A 28,000-nucleotide genomic window follows, 5' to 3' on the forward strand; every position below is an offset into this window, starting at 1 on the left:
CCACTTTACAAGGGAGCTTCAAGTTGTAGTGTCTTGATCCTAAATCAAGCTCTTCAGTTCTGGCTCCTGGTTCTCAGCTTTTATATAGGGCTGTCTCCTATAGAAGTTAAATGATTAAACACTGCCTCAAATGCCCAATCTTGAAAAATTAATTTTAAGTATTCTAGTTATAAAAGCAATATATGGTGATTTAAAACCAAAACAGCCAAAAACAATTTGGTAACACCTAATTTTCCAGCCCTACCACATTTGACAGACAGCCTTCCAGGGTTTTGTTCCAAGCCTATGCATATCTTTTTCTACTAATCTATAACCCTCTATATTTCCTACAACATATACTGGGAATGCATAATCACATCTTCACAACAATGCTATGAGGTATGTACCATTATACCATTACTGTTCCAACCACAGAAATGTTACTTACAAGTTCACACAGTATGCAGGAAAGCTAGGATTCAGCATCTGTCTGTATCCAGAGGTCAACTGCCACTTCTTACAGATCTCTTTTTAATAGAAATTTTATTTATACGCACATAATTTTTAAAAAATGGCCAACAAGAATTTGGTTGTGCTCACCCTGTGGTAGCTCCTCTATGTATGTTTGTGTGCCACTGTACTATAGTATGTTACTACAGAAGTGGAATTGCTGGGTCCCAATGTATGGAGTAATTTACAAGGGTTCTTTGGTATACGTACTGTATCTGGATTAGTTCATCTTTTCCAGAGGGCGGATAAATCTCTCTGTTTTGGAGTTGTGTGTACCTGTACCTATATCCTTCCCAACACAGAATGTTAATATTTTGAAAGTTGATAAAAAAGCAGAGCAGTAGCTTTCGCTGAAATTGAAGCTTTCAGTTCTAAGGGGGAGATCTGATAAGGTGGAGGCACCTACTGGTGAAAGGTGACATTGCAATCTCACTCAAGGGAAGGAAGCACCCCTACAAATGGAACCGAGGGTGCTTCCAGTGTTGGTAAAAAGCAGTCTTCCACTCTCCTATGTCTGTGGAGCTGCCAGATTTTCATTTCAGCCTTTCTCCCTTCAATTTTATAACAGCTGTTAATGAGAAAAGTTTGCCTTACAGAAATTTGCTTCATAGATAACCTGATAATGGCTGGTTTTTCTCCACAGCAAAGTCCCTCCTCCTTAGTTTCCTTACCTACATATACCATTTAATAGGAGTGTTACCATGGAATGAGCACCTACTAGTCCACTGACACAAAGAAAGCACAAACTGGTTTCCTTCTCACCCTGTCTTAAGATGTGAATGCTCAAATTTTAGGCATTTATTGAAAATTTATACATGCCATATAAATGGACTGAACTTCTTAAGTGGTACACCATTTCCACAAAAGCTGTGTGCTGGATAGAGAGGCTGCAGCCTGACCACATTCTCTGCCACTGCCCGTGAGGGCTGATGGCACATGGAAAATGATGGGCAGACTCATGAACACATGTTTGGCATGGTGCTTTCTTCTTCATCTTTTATTCCCATCAGTCCTAGGCCAGAGAATGATCCATGAGTGCTGCAAACAAATGGGGTGAAGATAGGTCACTAATCCACAGGGTTTAAAAGAATGGTTACAAACTCATAGGTAAGAGGTGGTAAGTTTTTTTGGATATGTGTATGGGGTGGGGCACAGGCAGGTAAGGCAGTTGAACAAAAGCTGCCTACTGAAAATGGCTCAATGGAAAGAACACTGACAAGTCCTAGAGTCCTGGAATCAAATCAGCTCTGCCATTTAACAGATGGGAGGCATATCTCAATCTAGGGTGAATGACCTCAAAGTGGGCTTTCATTTTTTCAACTAAAAAACTATTAAATACGTATGTTACTATCTCATGGGGCTTTTGTGAGGACTATCTAATAATAGCTAAAATATACAGATCATTTCCTTATGCTTTCTTCATATATCACACAGATCATTCACCAGGTACCAGGCTTTATTTTATAAAGTACTTTATGTGCATTCTCATTTAATCTTTCAAAACAGCTTATGTACCTAAACTAGGTACTGATGCAGGTCTAATTGTTCTGTCCACTTTTTAAAAAGAATCAAGCTCTTGATTGTTCAACAAGCTGAGTGACAGAACCAGGTAATAAAGGCAATCTACCATCAAGAGTCCTTCTAAGCCATGTATGTTGTAAAACACTTGGTCCAGTGGCTAGAATGCAGACATCATCCAGTACATGTTCATCTACCCACTCATTCCAGAATTGCCTATCTTTATGCTTTAGGATTTAACAGGAATTTTTCTTTTAAAGAAAAGATTTTACAGTTGAAAGGGTTTGGAACTCACTGCTATTCCAAATCTCTTATTTTACCAAAGGGAAATTGAGACCCACAGAGGGAAAGTGGCTTGGCCAGTTGTCAGAGAAGGTATGTGATAGTGCTGGGACTGGCAGAAGGCAGGACCATGCTCCTGAAACGTGGGAAGGGTCATAATCTGGTCTGGGCCTTGCCCTAGACCTTCTTTGACTGTTTTTACTCAAGTGGGGGATTAGGCAGCTGCTTTTTGTCCTGCAGAGGCTATAGGATCTAAGGCCTCTGGCTTAAAACTGGGATGAACTATCTCCCTGAGGGGTTAATAAGTATTATTAATTAATTAATTAAATGGAAGAGCATATGTATGTGTAAAATGGATAATGGATATATAATACCCAAGAATAAAGAGAGGATTCCTTAAGTCCTCATTTATGTGCTGGAAGGTCAACCAAAAGGCCTTTCTCTCAGCTGAAGTCTAGAGGCCAGAATCCTGAAGGGACAACCCTTTAGTCCTTACCTCTTGGTTCCTGGCAGCAAGATGAGGCAGAGTGTGCCTGGGCCCAGGCTGTGGTAGAGCTTTCCTATCTTCCGGCCCCAGCGCCAGGCTGCTATCTTTGGGTGGTCCATCTTCAGAGCCTAGGATCAAAGGCAGATGTTGACACTCAGCTGGAGTATCCTCTGCTCACCTTTGGAGGGGCTGCAACTTTCTTCAAGTTCTAGGACCTTGGGGTCCCAGAAAAGGCTCTGTTTAAATTCTCTATCTGCAGCTAAAGCCCATTCTTCAGGGTTCCCTGTCCACCCCACCATCTCCAGGCCTTCGGTCAGTTTAGGAGTACAACTGTTGTTCTTTCCTCCATTATGGATTGGGTCTTCCAGGGCCCTGACACAGAGGAACCACGTCACTAATGGCCCCTGCCATTAAGTATCTTTGTGACCTGGGCAAATCCCTCAACCTGGGCAAATCCCTCAACTAGTTCTGGCGTCTATTTCTCACCTATTAAGTGTGGGAGATGAGACGAGAACAGGGTTTCCCAAACTTCAGCCATTGACCTTCTACCTTTACCCTTTTACTTGTGTATCCTAATATTTTTCTTTAAATTTTCTGCCTTCATCTCACTAAGATAGATCTGTGAAGTCATCGGTTCAATGTGATTGTTATACAAGTGTTAGAACAAGATCTTAGCATAAGTAGGGGGAAAGGTCCATCTATGACCACTAAAAATCATCTTGTGTATGTACTACACTTTGGGAAACCCTAGATTACTAAAGACTTGCCCAGCTCTTTAACCTCCTATGTTAGCCCCTCAAAGTCCCTTGGAGAGCCATCTGGAGGATTAAAAGCCTAACTGTAGCAAGTATGGAGTGGGCAAAAGCATGAGCTCTTAGAGAAAGAAAAATGTGTCCAAAGGCTGGGAAGCTAGAGAGTGAAATAAAACTAGTGCCAGGGGAGGGAAAAAAAAGATTCAAAGGCTTAAGTGTCACTTGAGCTGGACTCTCCTAGCTTCCATAAACACGAGAAGGCCAACCAATGCCAAGAGCTAGCAAACCAAGACCGCTACCTCTGACCCCAGGATACACTCACTCACTCACCTGTAAGGCCTGCTGCTCAGAGGGGGGAGGTATGACACGAACCCCTGGGGGCCTTCTTGATTCAGGAGGCAAGCCCCTGAGCCAAGCATGGAGATGCCTGGGGGTTAGGGCATGCCGGCCTTTCAGCTTCCAGTCCTTGCCTTTGAGAATGTCGAGGGCCCTCTGGGCACTGCCAAAAGTTTTGAATTCTGAAAGCAAGAATAGTCCTGTTCTTAAGGGCCACAAAGCCTGGTTACCATCCAGGGCAAAGGGAGGGCAGAATCAGCTGTTAATGTGATCTAGCATCCCAGGTGGGGCTATTTAGTGAACACTTCCCTTCTCTGACCTCATGTTATCACCATCCCTAATCTCCTTCCCCAAGGTCACATTCCATAGCATAGACTTACTCAGGAAACAGTATCTTTTTTGCTTTCCACTTTTAAGATCTTTAGGCAGGATGACCGCTTCCAAGCCAAGGAAGAGGTTGGACTGTTGAAGTAAGTGTTCTTTGAAGGTTTCGCTCACTCCAGACAGGTATATTGTACCTCGGTTCTCAGAATCTTGTTCTAGCTCATTCACAAGAGTGTTAGAATCAAGGGTGAGCTCTGTCACAGGCCTCTGCACCTAACCAAGAAAGATGGCATTAGTGATACAAAGTCACCACTCGGGTGCCTTGGTGGCACAGTTCATTAAGCCTCTAACTCTTGGTTTTGGCTCAGTCATGATTTTAGGGTAGCAAGATCAGAGCCCTGCACTGGGCTCCACACTCAATGTGGAGTCCGCTTGGGACTCTTACCCTCACCCTCTGCCCGTCCTCCCTGCCTGCTCTCTCAACTAATAAATCTTAAGAAAAGTCACCACTTCAAACTTTAGGCCTATTATATACTAGCAAGAAACTTAATTCTGTGGTTTCTTTATCTGTATAAGGAGGCATGATAAATGCCTCAGAGGACTACAGTAGAGACTTAATACATAAATACAAATGTTTTTGTGTAAACATACTCTCTCCCTTTCCTCCCTGCACAAACACCCTGCAATGGAAATATGTTCCCTGACTTCTACCCCAATGAAACTCTTGATCTGCCTAAGAAACTTCAGAACACCATCTGATCCCTTTGAAAGCTAAAGGAAAGGGCAGCTACAGAAAAACACCCAGAATAAACCATCCAGGGTCTAAGGTAGTGTTAAAAAAACACAAGGAAGACCCCAATTTAGCCCCAGGCTGATTCTGACAAAAATGAAAGCAGTCATGTTTTAGGTCACTGCTAGAAGAATGCTGCGCTTGACCGAAGACTTCCCAACACAAAATCCTCTGCTCAGGCCTCTTGAGGGCTTTTCTCTAAGCTTTTATATACTAGGGCAGTATAAATAAAGGCAAAAGGGTGATGCTTTTTGCTTTCTCTGGCCACTCTACCTTGATGCAGGCACCTTCTACCAGAATGCCATCCAAGGATTCTATGGCCAGCTGGGCAGCTTCCAGGACTTCATATTGTATACAGAGATGTGGCTGCAGGAGGAAAAAAAAAAACAACAAACCCAAGATTTTCTTATCTCTGCTTTCTGGGCTCAAACTGCTAGAGAAGGGACTGGGAAAGGGCCCTGAACTAGTGGCCAAAGCCACCAAAATGAATTTCTCTTTGCTGTGCTGGGCTAGACAGCAACTGTAGATCAACTTTAAGTAGAATCACCAAAGTTCAAGAACCGATTTTTCAGCCAATAAATAACCTTTACTTGTTAATTAAAGTTGAAGTCGTCTCTCCCTGGGTGGTACAGGCAAAGCACTAATAAATGTTTACTAACCACCTTTTCATATTATTTATTACGAACCACTGAAGACATCACTGCAAGTCATTTAGATTCTCATTTGTCTCGTTAGCCTATAGGCTTGGGGAGGTTAAGTGCTTCCATTGGATAGGCTCTATCTTCAAACTAACTGCTTTTCTGCTTAATGATGTGATGTGCAGCATCATCATGGGGACAAAAGTGCTCCTACAGAAAAGCTTCATGGTACTAGATTTGGCAAGTTTCCTGAATGTGACACCAAAAGCAAAGGTGACGAAAGTAAGATAGATTGGACTTAGAATTAAAAAGTGCATCAAAGGATACTCTCAACAGTGTCAAAAAGCAACCTTATGAGTGGGTGAAATTTTTCAAATCACATAACTAGTGAAGATTTCCTATCTAAAATACATAAACTAAAACTCAACAACAAAAAATCAAATAACCCAATTAAAAATAGGCAAAGGACTTGAATAGATATTTCTCCAAAGAAGACATCCAGTGGCCAATAAGCATATAAAAAGATGCTCAGTATCACTAATCATAGGGAGATGCAAATCAAAACCATGAGCTACTACTTCACATCCATTAGGATGGCTAGTATTGAAAGAAGAAAGGAAGAAGAATGACAAAATGTCAGCTGTAATATAGAGAAATTGGAAACCCTGGCACTGCAGGTGGGAATGTAAAGTTGTGTAGCCACTGTGGAAAACAGTATGGCAGTTCCTGAAAATATACATAGAATTATCATTTAACCCAGCAATTGTACTTTGGGTATACACCCACAAGAACTGCCCAGACATTCCAATGGATATCTATACATCTATATTCACAGCAGCATTACTCAGAATAGTGAAAAAGTGGAAACCATCCAAATGTTCATCAACAGATGTATGGATAAACAAAACGTAGTACATCCCCACACAATGGAATATTATATCTGTCCTTGAAAAGAAATGATATTCTGACACATGCTACAACATGATGAACCTTGAAGACATTCTGCTAAGTGAAATAAGCCAGACATAAAAGGTGCTGTATGTGATTGATTCCATTTACAGGATGTATAATAGAGTAGTGAAATTCATAAAACCAGAAAGCACAAGAGTGCTTACCACACCTGGTGGGCAGGGACTGAAGAGTTATTGCTTAAGGGGTACAGAGTTTCAGTTTGGGATGTTGAAAAGTTCTGGATATATTCCAAGACCCCCAGCAGATAACCTGGAACCACAGAGAGTACTGAACCCTATGAATACTGTCTTTTCATATATATAAGTTAATCTAAAAATTAGGCACAGTAAGAGATTAAAACAGTAACAATAATATACTGTAATTAAGTCATGTGAATGAGGTCTATCTCAAAATATTCCATTGTACTTACCCTTCTTGTGATGATGTGAGATGATAAAATGCCTGTCTGATAAGATGCAGTGAGGCAAGTGACATACATAGGCATTGTGAGGTAATGTTAGGCTACTGCTGACCTGATGGTATGTCAGAAAGATCATCAACTGCTTCTGGACTGTGGGTAACTGAAACTGTGGATAAGGGGGTACTACTATACTTAGTAACAGAACTGTATATTTAAAAAATTAAAAAGGCAAATTATATATATATTTTACCAAAAAAAGAGAAAAAACCCCCAAGACTTAAAGCAGGTGGTTATGGTCCCCTGACATATACTTCCCAACCCTTAGGTCATCTTCTTCTATTTTTAGGTATGAGAGACATTAATAAAAGATTTGGAGAAAGCACATTTTAAACATCTAGGATTTTATACTTCAATCACTTTGCAAGATGGCAGATTCTTAATTCTCAAAAGAATCAGAGAATCTGGCAATACTGGGTACACTTTATAGTGAGTCAAGAACTGTGTTATCAAACAGCAGGACTCATATTCCAGCTGGTGACAGTCAAGCTCACATCACTAATATTTGTTATGTGAATGGCCCCAGGAGGCATCTGAATTTCCAACACTAATCTAGAGGTGAAAATCCAAGTTTTCTCATTTCATTACCTGATGGGTTTCAAGAACAAGAGTCATGGACCGGACTGGGCCAAAGCTCTTAAACAGCCTTTTCAGAGCCCTGAGGTTGCAATTTTTGCTAAATGGCCCAGCATAAACAGTCGACATCTCTGTCCACTTGATCCTCATCTATAAGAAAAACAATACAGTGAGGAGGTAAATGTGGTAAGAGAATTAAGTCAAATCTAAAGAAAACAGTCAAACCATGGAATAATTCTGCTTTAAGGAATTTCTCAACACAAACACTTGCTGAATATACAAAAAATTTGTATACCGGGATTTCACAACTGCATTATTTGGAATAGCAAAAATTTATAAAGCACCAATAATGAAAATAATAGGTATATCATAGAGTGGAATACTATATAGCCATTAAAAACACAGGAAATTAAATCGTGACTGACATGAAAAGATATACACAATACACTGCTGAATGAAAAAGTTGCCAAATAGTATACATAGTTTGATTCCCATTTTAAAAAAATATATTTTCTAAAATATTAATAAATACATTAAAAAATCTGGAGAAATATAGAGCCAACTTATCAGAGTATGCATTTCTTTCTGTAATGCAGGGAGATTATAACTCATTAAATAAATCATCTAGCACAACTCATTTACTTACCCTCTTGTTCATTTCCTCAGTGAGGTTGGGTGAAAAGGGTTCAAAAGAGAACTGGACGATGCTGAAGGGAAATAGGGGAATTTCCACTCGGGCCTGCTCAAGAACCTGCAGAGAACAGGAAAGCCAAAATGAGGCAGATACCTAGTGGCTCCTGGAGGTGAGCCACAATAATATAAGTAAGGATGCCTTTTTACCCATAGCAAAAAGCAATATGGGGCTGACTTTAAGGTCTGGAAGAAAATGGTGACACCGTGTATCCTCCTAGAAAACAGGAGAGTCAGTAAAATGATGTAGAACCCATGCCTTTAGCATTACTAGGAAAAAAGTCTTAAAGAACCTTCAAAATACCTCTAAGAAATAAGCTGAATTTCAGCAGAACTCCCAACATTTTACACTGTTAAAGCCTGTTTTTACTAACAAGAAGAGGCTTCAAGGGCTCTGGGAAGAAATCAAGACACATGGAAGACTTAGATGAAGTACAAACGAAATTACCCCCCAGAAAGAAAAAGTACAACTAAATGCCAAGATAACGGACACAGGTCACAACTTTAATATTGCACAAGCACAGCCTCAGAGAAGTGCTTTTGGGGAAGAATAAGGTATAAAGAGAAGAGATACTGCAGGGAAGGGAAAGAAGTAAACGACACCTCTCCCCCATCCAACCGTGCACAGTGCAACCGAGAAGAAACCTCTCACACTGGTGATTGTCCCTTGGACAGAAGCAGTGTGGACCTCGCATTCAACAATTTGGCTTGTGTTGAGGCTGCCTCAGAGACTAGTTTCTGTCTCACTTGACTCAAAGCACTGATGGTACTGGAAGCATTGTTTGGAAACTCCTGAAAAGGAGTAATGTCGGCAAGGTCACGGACTAGAAAGCTTCAGGCCCTCATTCTTCCACAGACACCAAGTTAATAAAGAGACCAGAATACTAGTTTGTAAGAACTCTAGAGCCCAGCTGAGAAGCAACAGCACCAAGACCAGCAAAAAACCCCAAGGAATTCCAGAAAAAGGGAAAGGAAAATATGCAGAGTTTTGTATGCCCACCTATGTTCTCCCCTATCCTTCCTACACTCCCTCTGGAAGGAAACAAAAGAGGGGGAGTCCGCCTCCAATATTATGGCTAGTCTGGGGTTGCCTGAGAGACTAGTTTCTGTCTCAACTAGAGCACAAATGGGATAGGCAGCCTTGTTTGGAAGCCACTGAAAACAAATGCAATCATCATAGCACAATAGAGCTGCATTCCATAGGCAGATGCCCAAGGGAGCAAGAGATTATGAGCACTGAGAAGAAAGAAAAGCTCCTTAGGGAATCTAAAAGTATACAGGCAGGCTCAGAGAATATATATCCTCAAACTGGTTTCAGAGGTCCTGAAACCTCTAGCTGGGCTAAACAGTGAAAGTCTTCCATTCCATGATGCCAGGTCTTAACGATGGGAGAGGTAGTTGTCTGTGTGTTTTTGGTTTTTTTCCCCAAATGATTAGGTCTCAATAAAGATTATAAGGCATGCAAAGAAATAGGGGAAAATGGCTGAAAACAAATAACAGTCCAGAAATCAAACAGAATGAACTACAAGAGAACAAAGACAAAGGAATGAGGAAAATGCTGAACAAAAATAGAGTATCAACAAAGAGTAAGTATAAAGAATGAAACAAACTAATTCTGGAGCGGGAAAACATAATAACTGAATTGAAAAATTCACCAAAGGGGTTCAACATCAGATTTGATCAGGTAGAAGAAAGAATCAGCATTACAAATATAGATCATTTGAATCATGGATCAGAGTAAAAAGAAAAAAGAATGAGGAATGTAAGTAGATCCTAAGATGGGACAATGTCAAGACCAATATACATATAATGGGATCGTGGAAGAAGACAGAAAGGGTCAGAGAGCTTATGTGAAGTAATAATGGCCAAAAACTTCCCAAATCTGAGGAAAGAAATGAACGCAGAAATTCAAGCTCAAAGAACTCCAACCAGGATAACTCCAATAAATCTAAAGAAGGCCACGCAAAGACACATTATAATCAGGCTGTCAAAAGTCAAAATCAAGTAGAGAATCTTAAGAGCATTAAGAGAAAAGCAACTCACTACATACATATTAGGGAACTTCCTTAAAATTATCAGTGGACTTCTCAGCAGAAATCTTACAGGTCATCAGAGTGGCATGATAGATTCAAAGCGTTAAAGGGGGAAAAAAAAAAAAAATCAAGAATACTGTAGCCGGCAGAACTCTGCTTCAAAAATGAAGAAGAGGGGCGCCTGGGTTGCTCAGTCCTTAAGTGTCTACCTTCAGCTCAGGTCATGATCCCAGGGTCCTGGGATCGAGCCTTGCATTGGGATCGGTGCTCAGTGGGAAGCCTGCTTCTCCCTCTCCCACTCGCCCTGTTTGTGTTCCCTCTCTTACCATCTATCTGTGTCAAATAAATAAATAACTAAAAAATTTTAAGGAGAAATTAAGATTTTCCCAGATCAAAAAAAAACTGACAAAATTCATTACAACTAGACCTACTCTGCAAGAAATGGTAAGGGAGTCCTTCTAGATGAAAAAACATTAGCAACATGAAGCCACATGAAAACAGTTTCCAGTAAAGATGAACATGTGAACCAATACAGTAACATCTATGAAGGTAATTTTGGTGTATAAATTCCCTTTTAATTCTTATTCAAAATTTAAATGACTCATGAATAACTATATTCCTATGTTAATGAATATACAATGTATATAGATGTGGCTGAATAATTATTAAATGAATGTTTACTTATTCACTTTCACGATCTAATTTACTAATAACTTTTCTCTTATTTTTTTTTAGTATAGCTGACACACAATGTTACATTAATTTCAGGTATACAACATAGTGATTCAACATCTCTGTATGTTGTGCTATGCTCACTACAAGTGTAGCTACGATCTCTCACCATATAATGGTATTACAAGATCATTCACTGTATTTCCTATGCTGTACCTTTATATAAAAATGCAATTTAACAAAGGGGGGGGGAGTGGAGCTTATAAAAGTACAGTTTCTGAATGCACTTGAAATCAAGTTATCAGCTTAAAATAGAATGTTTAACTTTAAGATGTTATATGTAATTGCAGTAACTAAAAGGAAAATATTTATAGAATACACAAAAGGAAATAGAAAATTATGTCACTACAAAAAAATCAATGGAACACAAAGGAGGACAGTAGAGAGGAAAAGAGGGACAAAAGCTACAGGATACACAGAAACAAAACAGAAAGAGTAAGCCCTTCCAGTCTAGTAATCACTTTAAAAAAGTATCAGCAAACTAAATTCAACAATACATTAAAAAGATCATACATTGAGGCACCTGGGTGGCTCAGTGGGTTAAAGCCTCTGCCTTCAGCTCAAGTCATGATCCCAGGGTCCTGGGATCAAGCCCAACATTGGGCTCTCTGCTCAGTGGGGAGCCTGCTTCCTCCTCTCTCTCTCTCTGCTTGCCTCTCCACCTACTTGAGATCTCTGTCTGTCAAATAAATAAATAAAACCTTAAAAAAAAAAAAAAAAGGATTAAACATCATGACCAGTGGGATTTATTCCTGGAATTCAAGAATGGTCCAATATATGAAAATCATCCCATGGAATATACCACTTTAATGGAAAGAAGGACAAAAACCACAAGATCATCTCAATTGATGCAGAAAAAGTATGTGACATGATTCAACACTCTTTTATGATAAAAACACTCAACAAACTAGGAACAGAAGGAAACTACCCACCAGAATAAAGGAAATATGAAAAGCCCACAGCTAAGACTTTAAGACAAACAATAACGGCTGCTCTTGCTACCTCTATTTAACATAGTATTGGGAGGCCTAGCCAGAGTAATTAGGCAAGAAAAAGAAATAAAAAGCGTACAGGGGCACCTGGGTGGCTCAGTGGGTTAAGCCTCTGCCTTCAGCTCAGGTCATGATCCCAGGGTCCTGGGATCAAGCCCCACATTGGGCTCTCTGCTCGGCAGGGAGACTGTTTCCCACCTTCCCACCCCACCCCACCGCCTGCCTCTCTGCCTACTTGTGATCTCTGTCAAGTGAATAAATAAAATCTTAAAAAAAAAAAAAAAACACACATACGAATTGTAAAGGAAAAAGTAAAACTATCTTTGTTCACCTATGACATGTAGAAAACCCTAAATATTACACCAAAACGGAACAAATGACTTCTTCAAAGTTGAAGGATATAAAATCAAAACACAAAAAAATCAATTGTGTTTCTATATACTAAAATGAACAATCAGAAGAGGAAAGTAAAGAGGAAAAAAATTTCATTTACAAAAGCATCACAAAAGAATAAAATTCTCAGGAATAAACCTAACCAAGGAGATGAAACACTCCTAATGCTAAAAACTACAAAACACTGTTGAAAAGAAATTTGAGAACAACAGAAACATTCTCATGTTTACAAACAGGAACACAGTACCATTAAGATGTTAATAGTACCGAAAACAACCTACAGATTCTTTGCAATCCCCTTTAAAATTCTAATGTCATTTTTTTCTACTGTCTTTTTTTTTTTTTTTGCAGAAATAGAAAAAAAAATCATAAAATTCTTATGGAATCTCAAATAATTTTGAAAAGAAGAACAAAGTTGCAGGACATAAGGTTCCTGATCTCTAAACATAGTACAAGTTACACTAATCAAAATAGTATGCCACTGGCATAAAGACAGACATACAGACCATGGAACAGATTTCAGAAATAAACCCTTGTGTATATGGTCAAATAATCTTTGACAAAAGTATTAAGACCATTCAATGAAAAAACATAGTCTCTTAAAGTGGTACTGGAAAAACTGGATATCCATATGCAAAAGAGGGAAGTTGGAACCTTAACTTACATATATATAAAAATTAACTCTAAATGGTTTAAACACCTGAGAGTAAGATCCAGAACTAGAAAACTCCTATAAGAAACCATAAAGAGGGGCGCCTGGGTGGCTCAGTGGTTTAAGCCGCTGCCTTCGGCTCAGGTCATGATCTCAGGGTCCTGGGATCGGGTCCCGCATCGGGCTCTCTGCTCGGCAGAGAGCCTGCTTCCCTCTCTCTCTCTCTGCCTGCCTCTCCATCTACTTGTGATTTCTCTCTGTCAAATAAATAAATAAAATCTTTAAAAAAAAAAAAAGAAAAAAAAGAAACCATAAAGAAAAAGCTTCATGATTCTGGATCTGGCAATGATTACTTGGGTATGACATCAAAAGCATAGGGAACAAAAGCAAAATAGACAAGCGGGACTACCTCAGTTCATCAAAACACATAATCAGCACAGTGAAAAGGCAACCTATGGAATACGAAAATGTTTCCAAATTGTTTATCTGCTAGGGAATTAAAAGCCAGAATATATAAAGAATACATAGACTATATATGTAAATATATAAAGAACTCCTAAAACAGCAAAAAAACCCAGTTCAAAAATGGAATTGAATAGACATTTCTTAGAATATTATATACAAATAGCTAACAAATCCAAGAAAAAAAAAAGAGGTTCAACATCACTAATTACCAGATGACAATGAGATATCAAGTCACACCTTTAGGTTAAGATGGTTACTATCAAAAAAGGAGAGAAAAGTAAAAGTGTTGGCAGAGACTTGGAAAAGCTGGAACTCTTATTATGCATTGTTGGTAGGAGTATAAAATCCTGCAGCCACTATGGTGAACACTATAGTAGCTTCTCAAAAAATTAAAATCCCTTTAAGAAATAACTATTAGTTGCACCTGTGGGGGCAGTTGGCTGAGCGACTCCTAGATTCAGCTCAGGTCATGATCTCAGGGTCTTGAGATGGAGCCCTACATCAGGCTCCTCACTCAGCACGGAGCCTGCTTAAGCCTCTCTCCTTCCTCTTCCTCTACCCCTCCTCCCCCCAAATACATAAATCTTAAAAAAAAAAAAAACTTAAAATCGTAAAACTTTCAAATCTTAAAAAAAGCAAAATAATAACATGTGAAATAAAATGAATGATGGCAAAAATAGCACCAAGGCTAGGAGGGGAATAATGCAAATATAGTTGTAAAGTTCCTATATGTGAAATGCTATATTATTATTAAGGTAATTACGGTACTAAGGTAAACTATGATAAGTTAAAAAGATAGATTATAAATCTTAACACAACCACTAAGATAACATAACAAAGAATCACAGTTAATACACTTCCAAAGGAGATAAAATAATAAAAAATACCTCATTAACTCAAAAAAAAAAAAGGGAAAAAAAAATAAGAGATGGGACAAACAGATATCACAGCAAGATAAGAGACTTAAACCTAACATCATCAAATAATCATATTAAATGCAAATACTCTAAATACTCCACCTAAAAGGCAACAATTGTTGAATTGAATAAAAAAAGCCTGACTGGTCACTATAAGAAACCCACTTTATTTTTTAAATTTTTTCAAGAAACCCACTTTAAAATAAAAATAAATATAGCAGGTCAACAATAAACAAAAAGAAGCAGAAGGGCTATATTAATACCAAAGGAGAAGTCACAATAGTCAGCTAAGCATCTGCCTTCAACTTTGGTCACGACCCTGACGCCCTGGGATCAAGTCCCACATCAAGCTCCTGCTCAGTGGGTAGTCTGCTTCTTCCTCTCCCTCTCCCCCTAGGTTGTTCTCTCACTTGCTCACTCTCACAAATGAATAAAATCTTAAAAAAAAAAAAAGAATAGAAAATGTTTCCAGGGATAAAGACCTATTTTAATGATAAAGGGGCCAATGCATCAGGAAAACACAATGTATAATGTTTATGTATCTAAAAGGAAAGCTTCATTATAAAGCAAAAATTAATGAAACTCTAAAAACAAACAAATCCACAATTATAGTTGGATATTCCATCTCTCAATAAATTTAAAAGATTCAAGTAATTCAAAGTACGTAAGTACATTCTTGGACAATAGTGAATTTAAGAAATCAGGAATAGTTCTCAGGAAAATCCCTAATTATTTGGAAAATAAATAGCACTCTTCTAAAAAAAACATGAGCCAAAGAAGAAATCAAAAGGAAAATTAAAAAGAATTCTGAACTGAATGAAAATGAAAACACTTTTTAAGTATTTATTTAAACTTATCAATCTTTCTAAGATGAAGCTAAAGTAGAACTCAGATGGAAATTTATGGCTCTAGAATACCTGTAATAAAAAAGAAAGACCTCAGTTAACACTATTGTGGATGCATTAGCCAAAGCATTTAGAGAAAAAATAATTAGGGACATGAGAACTGGAAAAAGAGAAATACAACTATGGTACATAAGCACACTGGAATACCATGGAGCTATAATAAAGAATAAAGAAAATCCTTAATAAACTGGTATGATAATGATTTCTAGATATATTGTTAAGGGGAAAAAGCCACTGCAAAAGAGCTTATATAGTATGTTAACCTCTGTGCAATAAAGAAAGAGAAATAAAAAATCATATATATATGCTTTTCTTTACCAAAAAAAGCAAATGAAGGATAAAGCAGGGAGTGGGAAGGAATGGGTAAAAGAGATGTATGAAGGAACTGCATTTCTCTTAGTTTACAGAGTTTGGGGAGTTTTGCCTTTGGAAGCACATTATTGTTCTACAGATCCCAAAAATAAATCAACAAAGATAGAAGAGGAGGAAAAAACCTAAAACTGAAAGCAAAATGAAACAAATGAACCCAACTATATTTTCAATATAAAACACAGCTAATCTGAAGGGGAGGAAAAAACCAATCCAAGTAACTTATAAATGAAATCTTCATATACCTAATACTCATTTGTAGATGGGGTGGGGGATAAGGAGGAGAGTGAACTGTAAACCAAATTCTTAACTATAGTGATTTGGGTGCATCAATTCTAAAAGCATTTTGGATATAGTTTAGGTTGGACCAAATGAGTAAATGTTGTTGTGAGCCAGGGTTGCCACACTGGATAAAGAAAGTTACAAATAGAGAATGAGGAAAAGCAAGGAAGAACCTTATATGAAAAGGCTGAAATAAGAGGTATTTGTAGAGACACATGATTTCTAAAACATGTATATGTGTGTATATTTATGTGTGTGTGTGTACATGTATCTGTCATCGACATGCATATATTTCCTAACTCTGCTTTAAGGGTCTAGAAGCAAAGACACCCCAGTACCAATATGCATACCCAGTGCCCAGCTCTTGGTTTCTAATACCAAGATGAAACCGAGTATCTTGTGCCAGCGAGGAAGAAAATGCTCAAAAAAATTATGAGTCCATGTCACAAGGACAAAGGAGCCAACTTGAAGGGGCTACCATTAGCCAAATCTGTGAAGTTTGGAAACCAAAACAATTTAATACAATTGTAAATTATAAACCACTGAAGTAAACAGGAATACTGAATGAATGAATGAATGAATAATACGTACGATAAAGGAAGGGTTCATTCTTTTGTTGTCCATCTGTCCTTTATATTTATAGTAAAATATGTTTTACATAAACATATATATAAACATATTTATATAAAACATTTTACTATAAAAATGAAAATGATACACATTTTTAGCAGCATAATTTTTATTTTTTTATATATTTTATCCATAGAACTTTTATAGTATCAAAATCAGAAAACTTAGAGAAGGAAACAGGAAAGTAATTTGTGGCCCTTAATTTTAGCTGGTTCATTTTGCTGTTTTTCCATTTAATGTTTAAATTTGTGCACATGCACACCAATTTCTTTAGAAAGCTTTCCTGTTTACATCTCAGACTTTCCTTTTTTTTTTTTTAAAAAGATTTTATTTATTTATTCGACAGAGAGAGATCACAAGTAGGCAGAGAGGCAGGCAGAGAGAGAGAGAGGAGGAGGCAGGCTCCCTGCTGAGCACAGAGCCCGATGCGAGACTCGATCCCAGGACCCTGAGATCATGATCTGAGCCGAAGGCAGCGGCTTAACCCACTGAGCGACCCAGGCGCCCCTCAGACTTTCCTTCTTCCTGAAATGCATCATTTTAAAAACTTTTTAGTAGGGTTTTTTGGTATAAAATGTTCTTCTTTATCTGAAAAGATACTTCTTCCACTTTCATTTTGATACAGTTTTGCTGGGTAGACTTTTATAAGTTGAAAGTCACCTTCTGTTGGTACTTTGAAGATATGCTTTCACTGTCCTCAGATTCCTACTGTTGCTGTTGAGAAATTGGCTTATTGCTCTTTGAAGGTGATCTTCTCTCTGGCTTGCTACCAATATATCTGTTTGGGAGGTAATAAATACAATCTCCCTGCAATATGTCTAAATGCGATTTCTTTCTTTTTTCTAATGTGATTCCTTATTATATTTATCCTGCTTATAATTCACTTAGCAACCTGAACCTGTGTTCACATAGCTCTGGTTAGTGGAAGAGGTATCCTTTCTCCTGTTCAAAAGACATTAGTCCATGGGATGTCACTTTTTCTGCCTTCTTAGCAATTCTTTATTATTATTTACATTCTATTCTGTATTTTCAGCTCTCCCTCTCTCCTGGCTCTTTCCTTGGAAGCTTCTAGCACTTCCTTTGAGAAAATGAAAATAGTAAAAAAAAGAATGGAGATAATAAAAGTCGCTGACATATTCCACTTAAGGAGGTCCCCTCAGCTCCAGCCCTTAAGCAGAATCTCCAAACTCAGACGCATCCTCAGCCGAGGTATTCCATGCTGACAGATATCTCACTTCCCACGAAAAATCAGCACTCTTGCTTATAGAGTGCTGAGTAACAATTAGTAAATACGAAGGAAGTGCTAGAGCTGGAAACCATCATTGTGCAACCATTACATGGGAATCAAAAATTTTTGCTAAATATTAAGAGGGGAAGTTTTGATGAAAAGCAGGATACGTGCTTTCCTTAAAATTATCTCCTCATATTACTTATTAGAAGGAACAAAAGTAGTAAATCTATTGTGGAGAAAGCAGATAGTATCTTGCTAAGGTCATCAAAATAAACAGTACAAAATAAAGGACAGATGGACAACATGTGCTCTGAATGTGATACCCTGAAAAGGAAACTTGACTTAAAGTAGTTTGGTAAAGAATGCATAACCTGTGTCTAATCATGGGGAAACAAACCCATAATGAGGAACATTCTGGAAGGGATGACATGCAACATGTATTACTTAAAAATTACCATGAAAGACAAAGAAAGAAAGATCGAGAGATATATCCAGATTAAAGGGAACTAAAAATATAGGACAACTAAATGCAATATGTGACCCTAGTATGTACTGCTCTGAAGGAAAAAGAAATGCTAAAGGACATTATTGGATCAACTAAGAAAATTGGAATACAGATGAAATTACAGAAAGGTACTGTAACAATATTAACTTTATAGAAGTTTATTATAGTTACGTAAGAGAATATTTCTGTTCTCAGGAAATATACATTGAAGGATCTAGAGGAAAATGACCATAATCTATGATGTGATCAAATGGTTTAAAAAATAAAATGTCATATAGAAAGAGGAAGATAGAAACAGCAAAAAGAGCATAAGCATGCCCGCACACACACAGATAGAGCAAATGGGGCACAACAACAGACGATGAATATAGATAGAAGGTATATACCACCATTCGTGCAAATCTTCTGTAAGTTTGAAATTCTTTCCAGATAAAACTAAAATACATACATACATACATACATATATAAATCTGAACAAGCTGACCTAAGTTCGTGCTGCAATACATCCCTTCAACTTTACACATACAGCAATAATAGATAAAATTTAAGAACAGAAAACCAAAAAAATAAAGTTAGGCTAAACTAAGATAAACATCTATATAAGTTAGAAGAACAGAAACTCAAAGTGGTGTGGAAATACCAAAGGTGGGATCTACAGGCAGACATTGACAGCTGACAGTTCTGCTCCTGTGGGGTAATTGGGAATAAAAGTGCTCCTTACAAGATGTGAGACAAAAACCAGACTTGATAATGGTAGCCAGTGTTGTTGATGAAAAAAAGCTTGCTGCTTAGTTTGAATTGCAAAGGGCTACATTCCCGTTTGCTTTGAGCATAATCTTCAAAGAGACAGCAGGTCACTCACCTCTTTATTTGAAAGGCACTTAATAGTCTGACAGTTTCTGGCAGAACAAAGTTCACTAGTTTCTGCTTCCCGGGTCAAGAAAAGGAGCTTCTGACCCATTAAGTCCAAGCATTCCAAAACACTGTGAAGAAGTATAAGAGATCAGGGAAGAACAACAGTTTTCCCTAACCTAAGACTTATTTCTCTACTTGCACTGTCTAAATAAGGCAGCCACTAGCAACATGTGGCTATTTAAATTAAGGTTGATATAAAATAAAATTACAGTTCAGTTCCTCAATATGCATTAGTCACACATACTGTACTGTGTGGACCTTACTGGACACCACAGACCTAAAACAATTCCATCACTGCAAAAGTCATAATGGACAGTATTGCTCTATATTTAGGGGAAGGACAGAGAAACAAGAAAAATACTCAAAGCTCTCTATCTAACAAGTTTATACTCTAAGGCTCTGATACATTTATTATGGTGTGGTGGTCAACTCCTTCCAGGCCTGTTTTTTGTTTTTCCCTAATCTTGGCAATACACTAAGGCTATAGTTGATTCTTCTAATCAAAATACCCAGGAGTCTATCATCTTGCCTAACGCTACTCAGTTCACTATATTTCAGTGTCTTCCTTTTTGGTAAAAGAGTTATTTTAAGACCAGTCACTACATTTAGAAAGTAAGAAAAATAAATAGGTACTATTTAGGGTGGAAGGTGGTATTTTTCCCTCTGTGGTTTTTGTGACAGTAGAATGTTATTTATACTATTGGTAAATAATTTTCAATAGACTCAAAAAGGGAAAAATTTGCAGGTTGTCTAAATAAGAAACCAGATATTCTTGTTTTTGTTCTTGTTTAGAACTGAAAAATATTACCTTGTATTTGGCTGATAAACTATTTCTGCTGTATTTCTCAGCTCTTGGCCTGTTGCTAGCAATTCTTGGTGACTAGCTAGTGCTTCCAGATTTAGTTCTGCAATCTTGAAGAAAATAAAGTGGTAAAAATCATCTAATTTCCTGCAAAGCATTTGAGGCTTGAAAAACAAAACACCACAAAGCAAAAAAAATCCAAGAAAAACTCACTCAAGTGGTGTTCTCTACTTCTGTAGACAGTGGCTTTGCCATTGCCATAGTCCCAGGTTGGCTTCAATAGCTACCAGATGGTTTCTGACCACTTAGCCAAGAATGACAATCTGTTACCAGCTGCTGATGTTGTTACATGAATATGGGAAAGGGCCAAGTAGGGCTAAGTATAAAGGGATGGCATTCTGGCTCATCGCTGATCCCACAGTCAGTCACTTAAAATTTACTTCTTTGTGAACATGCCATTTTTGGAAATTATAAAAGAATGGCTTTTATAGCAATAACAAAAAAAGACCTTTTATTGGTTTAATACAAAACCAGTTTATTCTTCTTCCATAAAGTGGGAGACCACTTGGGAGTTGCAATGCAGAGAGTGAGATACAAACTACTATCATTATTTATACATATATGTTATAAGACATTTTAGAATGTCTTTCTACCACTGTGACACAAAATACTATTCTGGATGCTCAGGATCCCACACAGACTACAGTGTATTTCACAGTGGAGTTATGATAGAATATATCATGCAATGGGACAACCTAGTAAGTTGGAATGCATTGTAACAACGTATGTAAGAAACTGTCTCCTTCAAGGTTTCCCTCATGTGCTGTCCTAATCTACACCCACTGAACTGCTGCTGAAACGGCATGCTTCCCCCACCCCAAAAGAGCAAAATCTATGTAGATCTTTCATAATTATTATTATAATTATCAGCATACAATGAGCCACACATTATTGTGCTTAATATATTCAAGGCACTGTACTACTAGCTTTATATAAGATACCTCATTTACACGCACCAATATCTCACAGAAATGTGTTTCCATTTTACAGATGTAGTAATTGAATTTCTTTGGAGAAATTGACCCAGATTATGTAGCTAAACATAGTACTATCTTTTTTTTCCTTTAAGATTTTAAAATAATCTCTATATCCAACATGTGGCTCAAACTCACAACCCCCAGAGATCAAGAGTTACATGCTCCACTGACTGAACAAGGCAGGTGCCCCATACCATCTTTATTTAAAAACAGGTAAGCCCAACTTCAGAGACTACATACTTAACTATTACATTATGCTAGTCATACAGGTCTTAATTCTGAATGCTCAGCTTGAATTACACTCCTATTTTTTTTAAAGAAAGGTAACAACAGGAAATGATTATCTGTGACTATCTGTTCTAGTCTCATAATTTTAAGAAAAGCAAACACACAGGTCAAATATACTAACCTTCCTTGGGCCATACTTAAGGAAATACCGGGCCAATTCAAGGGTTGTTCTAGCATCTTCTGTGGCATCATGACCAAGCCTATCTGGACACTGTATATCCTTCCTGGAAAGTCAAGATAAAATTGACTTACTCAACAGCATTTTCAATGATCGGTTCTTTCAACCACCTCTAATATTCTGGTTATATGTAAAATTTCAGCAATCTGATAATCAGATTTTATCACAACAATCAAGATTACTTTATTCCTAAATGCCAGGAGAGTACGTGAAGTGAGAGGCACTGATGACGCACAATCATCAGAAATGGCTTTGTCTACAGCAAGCATATCATCTGGACAAAATGCTACCCAATAAAGTCTCTGGCCACTCCCCAGTGAACCCTTTTGCCTCAGTCTTTTAGATGTAACCACTATTTAAAGCTACCTTCCAGAAATTTTATATAGGTACTTAAATTTTATATAGGTACTTAAATTTTTTCTTGGTTGTTTTCAAAAACCTTAAGAAAGTACAAATGTTTGTGTCTATAAACTTATTAAATCTAATCTGTATCATACTGATATCTAGGCATATACAGATCTTCTTCCGCATCTCCATTTTATTCTCAGTAGTACTTTCAGAGGTTTCCTTATTAGCAGATATAGACCCATAACATTCTTTTAACAATAACAAAGTATTCAATAATACAGATAAACTTAATTTATTTAACCACTCCTAGAGAATAGTTGCAGTTTTGGGCTGTTTTAAACCATAGTATAATGAACATCCTTGTACACAAGTGTTTGTGCATAACAGAATACATTCTATATAGGAACATTATGTCTTCAAATTCTGGTTAAGTTTTCAATTAGTTCTGTCTAGTTTATCCATCAACTCTTCAGAGTGCATGTAAACCCCTTCTATATTTCCATAATTTCTTTATCTCTGAGTCCTACTTCTCTGGAATTGGGATCCCAGGATTCACAAGAAATGAAAGGAATAATGTTTACAGACATTAAGAGGGAGAACAGAGACCCTGAATTTTGCAATATGCATTAAATAAGAAATTATATGTCAACTTACAGGCAACTTGTCAGGACAATGTTATAATATACAAACAACCTACCCCAAAACAGCTTTGGCTAAGAACTTTAGCTTAAATCTTCTGCCCTGCTCTCTGACATAAAGCAATGATGTATCAATAACATATGGATGTATCATCTGAGGAGGAAAGAGAACAGAATGAGTAGCATCCTATGTTAAAGGAAAAAACAAGTGGACTGGGGGAATAGAAGAATCCAAGACTTTAGATTTGAAATAAAAGGAAAAGGCATATAAGGTGGAAAAACTCAAATCAGATACTCACTTTCAGTGCTCTGAGATCCAAGTCTAAGGAATGGCCCACTAACACAGCATCAGGAGGAAGCAGTGCTTTTAAATGTCTCTGTACATCTTTGAGTTTGGTGGTCACTGGATTAAGAATCTTCTTTGTGATTCCCGAAAAGCTTTTAATAAAAAACCAGAAATGGACAGGTCAGGATATTAATAGGTTTTCCTCCCTGGAAAGTCATTTCAGAAAGAGTATTTTTAAAAACTAATACATGCTCAGTGTAAGAAGGTTGAAAATACAGATTAAGAGGAAATTTAAAATAACCCAAAATCCCATGACTCAGAGATGATCACTGTTTACATTTTAGTAAATATCCTTTCATATTTTTGGATACATATATTCATGTGTGTGTGGACAGATTTACCTTAAAGATTTACTTATTTGAGAGAGAAAAGAGAACCAGAAAAAGAGAGAGAGAGAATCCTCATGCAGACTCCCCACTGAGCACGAAGCCTGATGCAAGGCTCCATCCCAAGACCCTGAGATCATGACCTAAGTTGAAATCAAGAGTCGGATGCTTAACTGAATGAGCCATCCAGGCATGCCCATGTATATATTTTATTTTTATAAAAATGCAATCATAATGCATGTTATTTTTGAACATGATTTTATCATTTGCCATATATCATTAACAAGTTTTCACATCACTAAATCTATTTCAACACATCCTTTTAAATGGTTAGAGTATTCCATTATGTGGATTTCAGAGTTTGACCAATCCCCTACTTTCAGATGTTTATATTCCCATATTTTTGAAATATTGTGACAAACATGCTTATACATACATCTTTGCCACAAATGACTGTTCCCTAAGAATACTAATTAGGTCTACTAATAAGGGAGGGCAGAAGGCAAGGTGAAAAATACCTGGTGAGGTAGTCCAGAATCTTGTTGTCAGGTTTAACAAGTTCATCCATTACACAGCAGCCTCCTTCAGCAACCAGTGAGATGCGGGTTAGCTCTCTCCCCTTGGATGTGAGGCACTGAAAGAACAGGCCATTGTCAGACTGCTGAACTGTGGAAGCTCTGGCTTGCTCTCCTTATTCACAGTATCTCAACTGCCATGAACTATAATCTACTGGGGTGCCAGTAACAATGGCACAGCCTTTGCTAACTAGAGAGCCCAGTATGAATGAAATTAAAGCTAGAGACTGCTGAACATTTCATCTAATTGCTCTGAAAAGGATGTGCTCAAGGAAGATGGATAGAAATAACATCATTCATCATCTTACCATTTATTGTTATGACATCCCCGTATTAGCTGAGTACCACAAGAAAGTAATTTTTAATTAGTGCATCTAATGCAATACTTAGCATTCTACATACACCACCTCATAGTAACATGATGAGGTACCTCTCTTATTATCCCCACTTCACAGACAGAGAAGTTGAGAATGAGAGGTTACAGAATTTGTCCAAGGTGACAACACCAATAGCTAAGACCAGGATACATACACACTCTGACATGAGACTTGAAAACTTTAGCTCTTAGCCACTCTGTTAAGAAACAGAGACTGGTACCTGAGTACTGATAGGGGATGCCCTGTCTTTGGAAGGAGACTTACTAATGAGACACAGTAAAACACAAAGGGAACTTGAGGGAAATCCTACTTCTTTTCTTTTCTAAAGATTTTATTTATTTGACAGAGAGAGATCAAAAGTAGGCAGAGAGGCAGGCAGAGAGAGAGAGAGAGGGAAGCAGGCTCCCTGCTGAGCAGAAAGCCCGATGCAGGACTCGATCCCAGGACCCTGAGATCATGACCTGAGATGAAGGCAGCAGCTTAAACCACTGAGCCACCCAGGTGCCCAAGGGAAATCCTACTTCTGATCTTAAATGTGTAAAACTAGCCAAACCCATGTAATTGAGTCAAAATCTCTAGGGGAACAATAACAAAACACCTGTTCAAAAGACAGAGTAAACTTACGTAATTGACAGAGATTTGATTAAACATAACTAGTTAGAAAACTTATGTGATATTTATTCTTTTTTTGGGGGGGGTGATATTTATTCTTGATAAATCTGGAACAAATATCCAAGTTTTCTAAAATGTGAGTAAAAGGGTCTACTTTCAGTTATTTAAACCAAAATAGTAGAACTAAATGCACTAGTTCACTAGTGCATTAGACTCAAGAAATCATCTACTGGACTCTAGTTTGTAACCTTCCAGTTGAAACATTAAAAGTAGTACTTACCATTTCACAGTCAAGTCCAAAGAGAGGACTGCTGTCTGTCACAGAACCATTACATTTGGTAGGTACAAAGTTTTCACAGTCAGGAAAACCTAGGAGGAAAAGAAACTAAAAATCTGCCTTTAAAACTAGAGAAGATAAACAATACTTTTAGATTCATTCACCAAGGGAAAACCGAAATACCAAATTTGCTGGACACCTTCTCTGTTAGACACTTGAAATATAAAAATTATATGAGAGATAATGTTGGTCCTCAAGTTTTTCTCCATCTGCTCATTTTTATACTCTTGGAGAATACTACAGGCTGCCCTTATAGGGAATAATAGGGCCTAGACATCATGGCAGTTACCAAGTAACAATTTTCCCTCCATATGAGGAAAGAGATTATAATTAAATTGTAGCTGGGGCGTCTGGGTGGCTCAGTCAGTTAAACACCCAACTCGATTTTGGCTCAGGTCATGATCTCAGGATTGTGCGATCAAACCCTGCATGGGCTTCACAATGGATGTGGAGCATGCTTAAGTTTCTCTCTGTCCCTCCTCCTGTGTGCACACACACCCTCTCTCTTTCTAAAAACCCAAACCAAAAAAATAAAAAAACACCTAAATTTTGGCTAAATCCCAAGTCACTGGACCTTTTCATGTAGGCACTAAGAGGATGAATAAAGTATGCAGAAACTACATGTAGTATCTTTCCTTCCTAAATAAAGAAAAAGTAGGAACAAAATTCCACCATAGTAGAGATCTAAAAGGATTTCACTGTAGGCAGGGAGTAATAGCCACCATGTATACCTCTGCACCCAACTCTATCCTTGAGACTTCCCTGAGATCTTTACTCAGAATACGCTTGCATTTTTTTGCAATCACAGACTGAAAATTCCCTATAGGAACACACCTACAGGCTTAAGGTACCCCTTCCATTGTGTACCCTTAGTTAATAACAAGGAATATTCAGCGCAGAGTTCCCAAAGTGTTTGAACCATTGAAGATTTCCTACCTTCAGACAGAGGCTTAAACAGTAAAATTACCTAGGTTTTGTGTGACAAGAAACAAAGTACAGTGTGAGAAACTTTGACCAGTTTCTGTGTCATAGTACCTCAAAACTGCTAACTAATTACAAATAAAAGAATCAAGATATGGTCTAGATCAGAAAAGAGAGGCATCCCCAAATCTGGGAGACATTATACTTGCTGCTCTTATCTAGATGATTAGTAGTAATAATAATAAACAATAACTTTTCACGCAGAGTACTAACCACTATACGATCACGGCGAGCTACTGGGGATTCAACAACCATGATATATGAGCTATTAACTCCATTTTACAGATGGTAAATGAAAAGATATTCAACATCATCAGCCATTAGAGAAATAGAAATTGAAATCATGATATATTGCCTCAAACCACCTTAAAAGATACAATAAAAAAGAGAATAACAAGTTGTTCATAAGAATGTACAGAAACTGAAACCCTTATACATTGCTGGAGGGAATGTAAAATGATGCAGCTGCTCTGGAAAAAGTCTGATAGTTCTTCAGAAGGTTAAACAATTACCATATGACCCAGCAATTCTACCTATGTATATATTTCCCCAAAATGAGAACAGATGTCCACAAAAAAACTTGTACCTGAATGTTCATAGTATATTCATAATAACCAAAATGTGGAAATAACCCAATGTCCATCAACTAATGAAAGCATAAAATGTTGCATATCCATATACAGAATACCTTTAGAATGAAAATAAATGAAGGTGACAGACGGCAGCTACTTACTGAGTACAACAAAATTACAGAGCTGTCAAATCACTATGCTGTATACCTGAAACTAATGTAACATTGTGTGTCAACCACCAATACTTCACTAAAAAAAATAATTGCTAGTTAAGTCTTAAAAAAATAATAAGTAGGATAAACTGAAAGATACAAGTTTCCAGATATGGACGGTGCCACACATACTATTTTCAAACTAAATTTTATATATATATATATATATATATATACACACACACACACATATATATCAGATTAAATATATCATCAGATTAAACATAAAAATACATTTATATATAAAAATAAGTATGTATGTATATATATAAAACCAAATATAAATGTAAATATCAGATTAAATATAAACCAACCTTGTAATGGAAAGTGAAATGTTTTCATTTCCTCCTTTGTGAGAAGGCACCTGGTTAAGCCCACTTTCTTAGAGCCATACTTTTGAATAACAGGGTCATTCTGCAGGTTGACGCTGACTTTTGAACTCGCAGAAGGTAAAGACCCTGAAATAAAAAGAACAATTAAACTTATGTCAGAATGTCTGTTTAAGAAGGGACACCTGAGTGGCTCAGTCTGTGAAGTGTCCAACTTGATTTCTGCTCAGGTTGTTATCTCAGAGTCATGGGATCAACCCATTGGGTTCTGTGCTCAGCATGGAGCCTGCTTATTCCTCTGCCTCTGCTCCTTCACACTCCCCTGACCACCATCCAGCTTGCACTCTGTCTCTTTCTTTTAAAATAAATAAAATCTTAAGGAAAAAAAAAAAGAGTACACAAGAAAAACTGATAGAACACAGTGATAGAATAATTCAATTCAGTCAACAAATTTTTACTAAGTACTTATATGCCTGGCATTATTCTATCCACTTGAGATTCCTCAATGAACAAAGTCAACAAAATTCTCCATGAACTGAAATTGTTTCTGAAACAGAAATTCTTTTCTGTTTAAAGTAGTTGGGAAGATGGGACAATAAAAAAATATATAATATGTCAGGTAAAGATAAGGACTACAGAGAAAAATAAAGAAGGGAAAAGAGGAGAGGGTGACTGAGGCAGGAAAAGGATTACCGTCATATATTTTATAT

The 28,000-nt window shown here is 37.4% G+C and overlaps 1 protein-coding gene across 2 annotated transcripts in view; it reads right to left on the reverse strand.

Annotated features, from left to right (window-relative positions):
• Window positions 1-1,239: 1,239 nt before the first annotated feature.
• Window positions 1,240-28,000, reverse strand: part of REXO5 (RNA exonuclease 5) — a 67,531-nt gene continuing 40,770 nt past the window's right edge. For both annotated transcript variants that reach the window (XM_032327468.1, XM_032327469.1), the window contains exons 6-20: window positions 27,276-27,419; window positions 25,140-25,228; window positions 23,814-23,929; window positions 22,923-23,061; window positions 22,683-22,777; window positions 21,581-21,683; window positions 20,141-20,244; window positions 19,280-19,400; window positions 8,268-8,372; window positions 7,634-7,771; window positions 5,252-5,344; window positions 4,245-4,461; window positions 3,859-4,046; window positions 2,786-2,904; window positions 1,240-1,527 (exon numbers count right to left, since the gene is read on the reverse strand). In XM_032327468.1, coding sequence (XP_032183359.1) covers window positions 1,446-1,527; window positions 2,786-2,904; window positions 3,859-4,046; window positions 4,245-4,461; window positions 5,252-5,344; window positions 7,634-7,771; window positions 8,268-8,372; window positions 19,280-19,400; window positions 20,141-20,244; window positions 21,581-21,683; window positions 22,683-22,777; window positions 22,923-23,061; window positions 23,814-23,929; window positions 25,140-25,228; window positions 27,276-27,419 — 1,853 coding nt within the window. In that variant the 3' untranslated portion in view covers window positions 1,240-1,445. The remainder of the gene's footprint in view (window positions 1,528-2,785; window positions 2,905-3,858; window positions 4,047-4,244; window positions 4,462-5,251; window positions 5,345-7,633; window positions 7,772-8,267; window positions 8,373-19,279; window positions 19,401-20,140; window positions 20,245-21,580; window positions 21,684-22,682; window positions 22,778-22,922; window positions 23,062-23,813; window positions 23,930-25,139; window positions 25,229-27,275; window positions 27,420-28,000) is intronic.

This window comes from Mustela erminea, chromosome 20, assembly GCF_009829155.1.
Source record: "Mustela erminea isolate mMusErm1 chromosome 20, mMusErm1.Pri, whole genome shotgun sequence".
Lineage (NCBI taxonomy): Eukaryota > Metazoa > Chordata > Mammalia > Carnivora > Mustelidae > Mustela > Mustela erminea.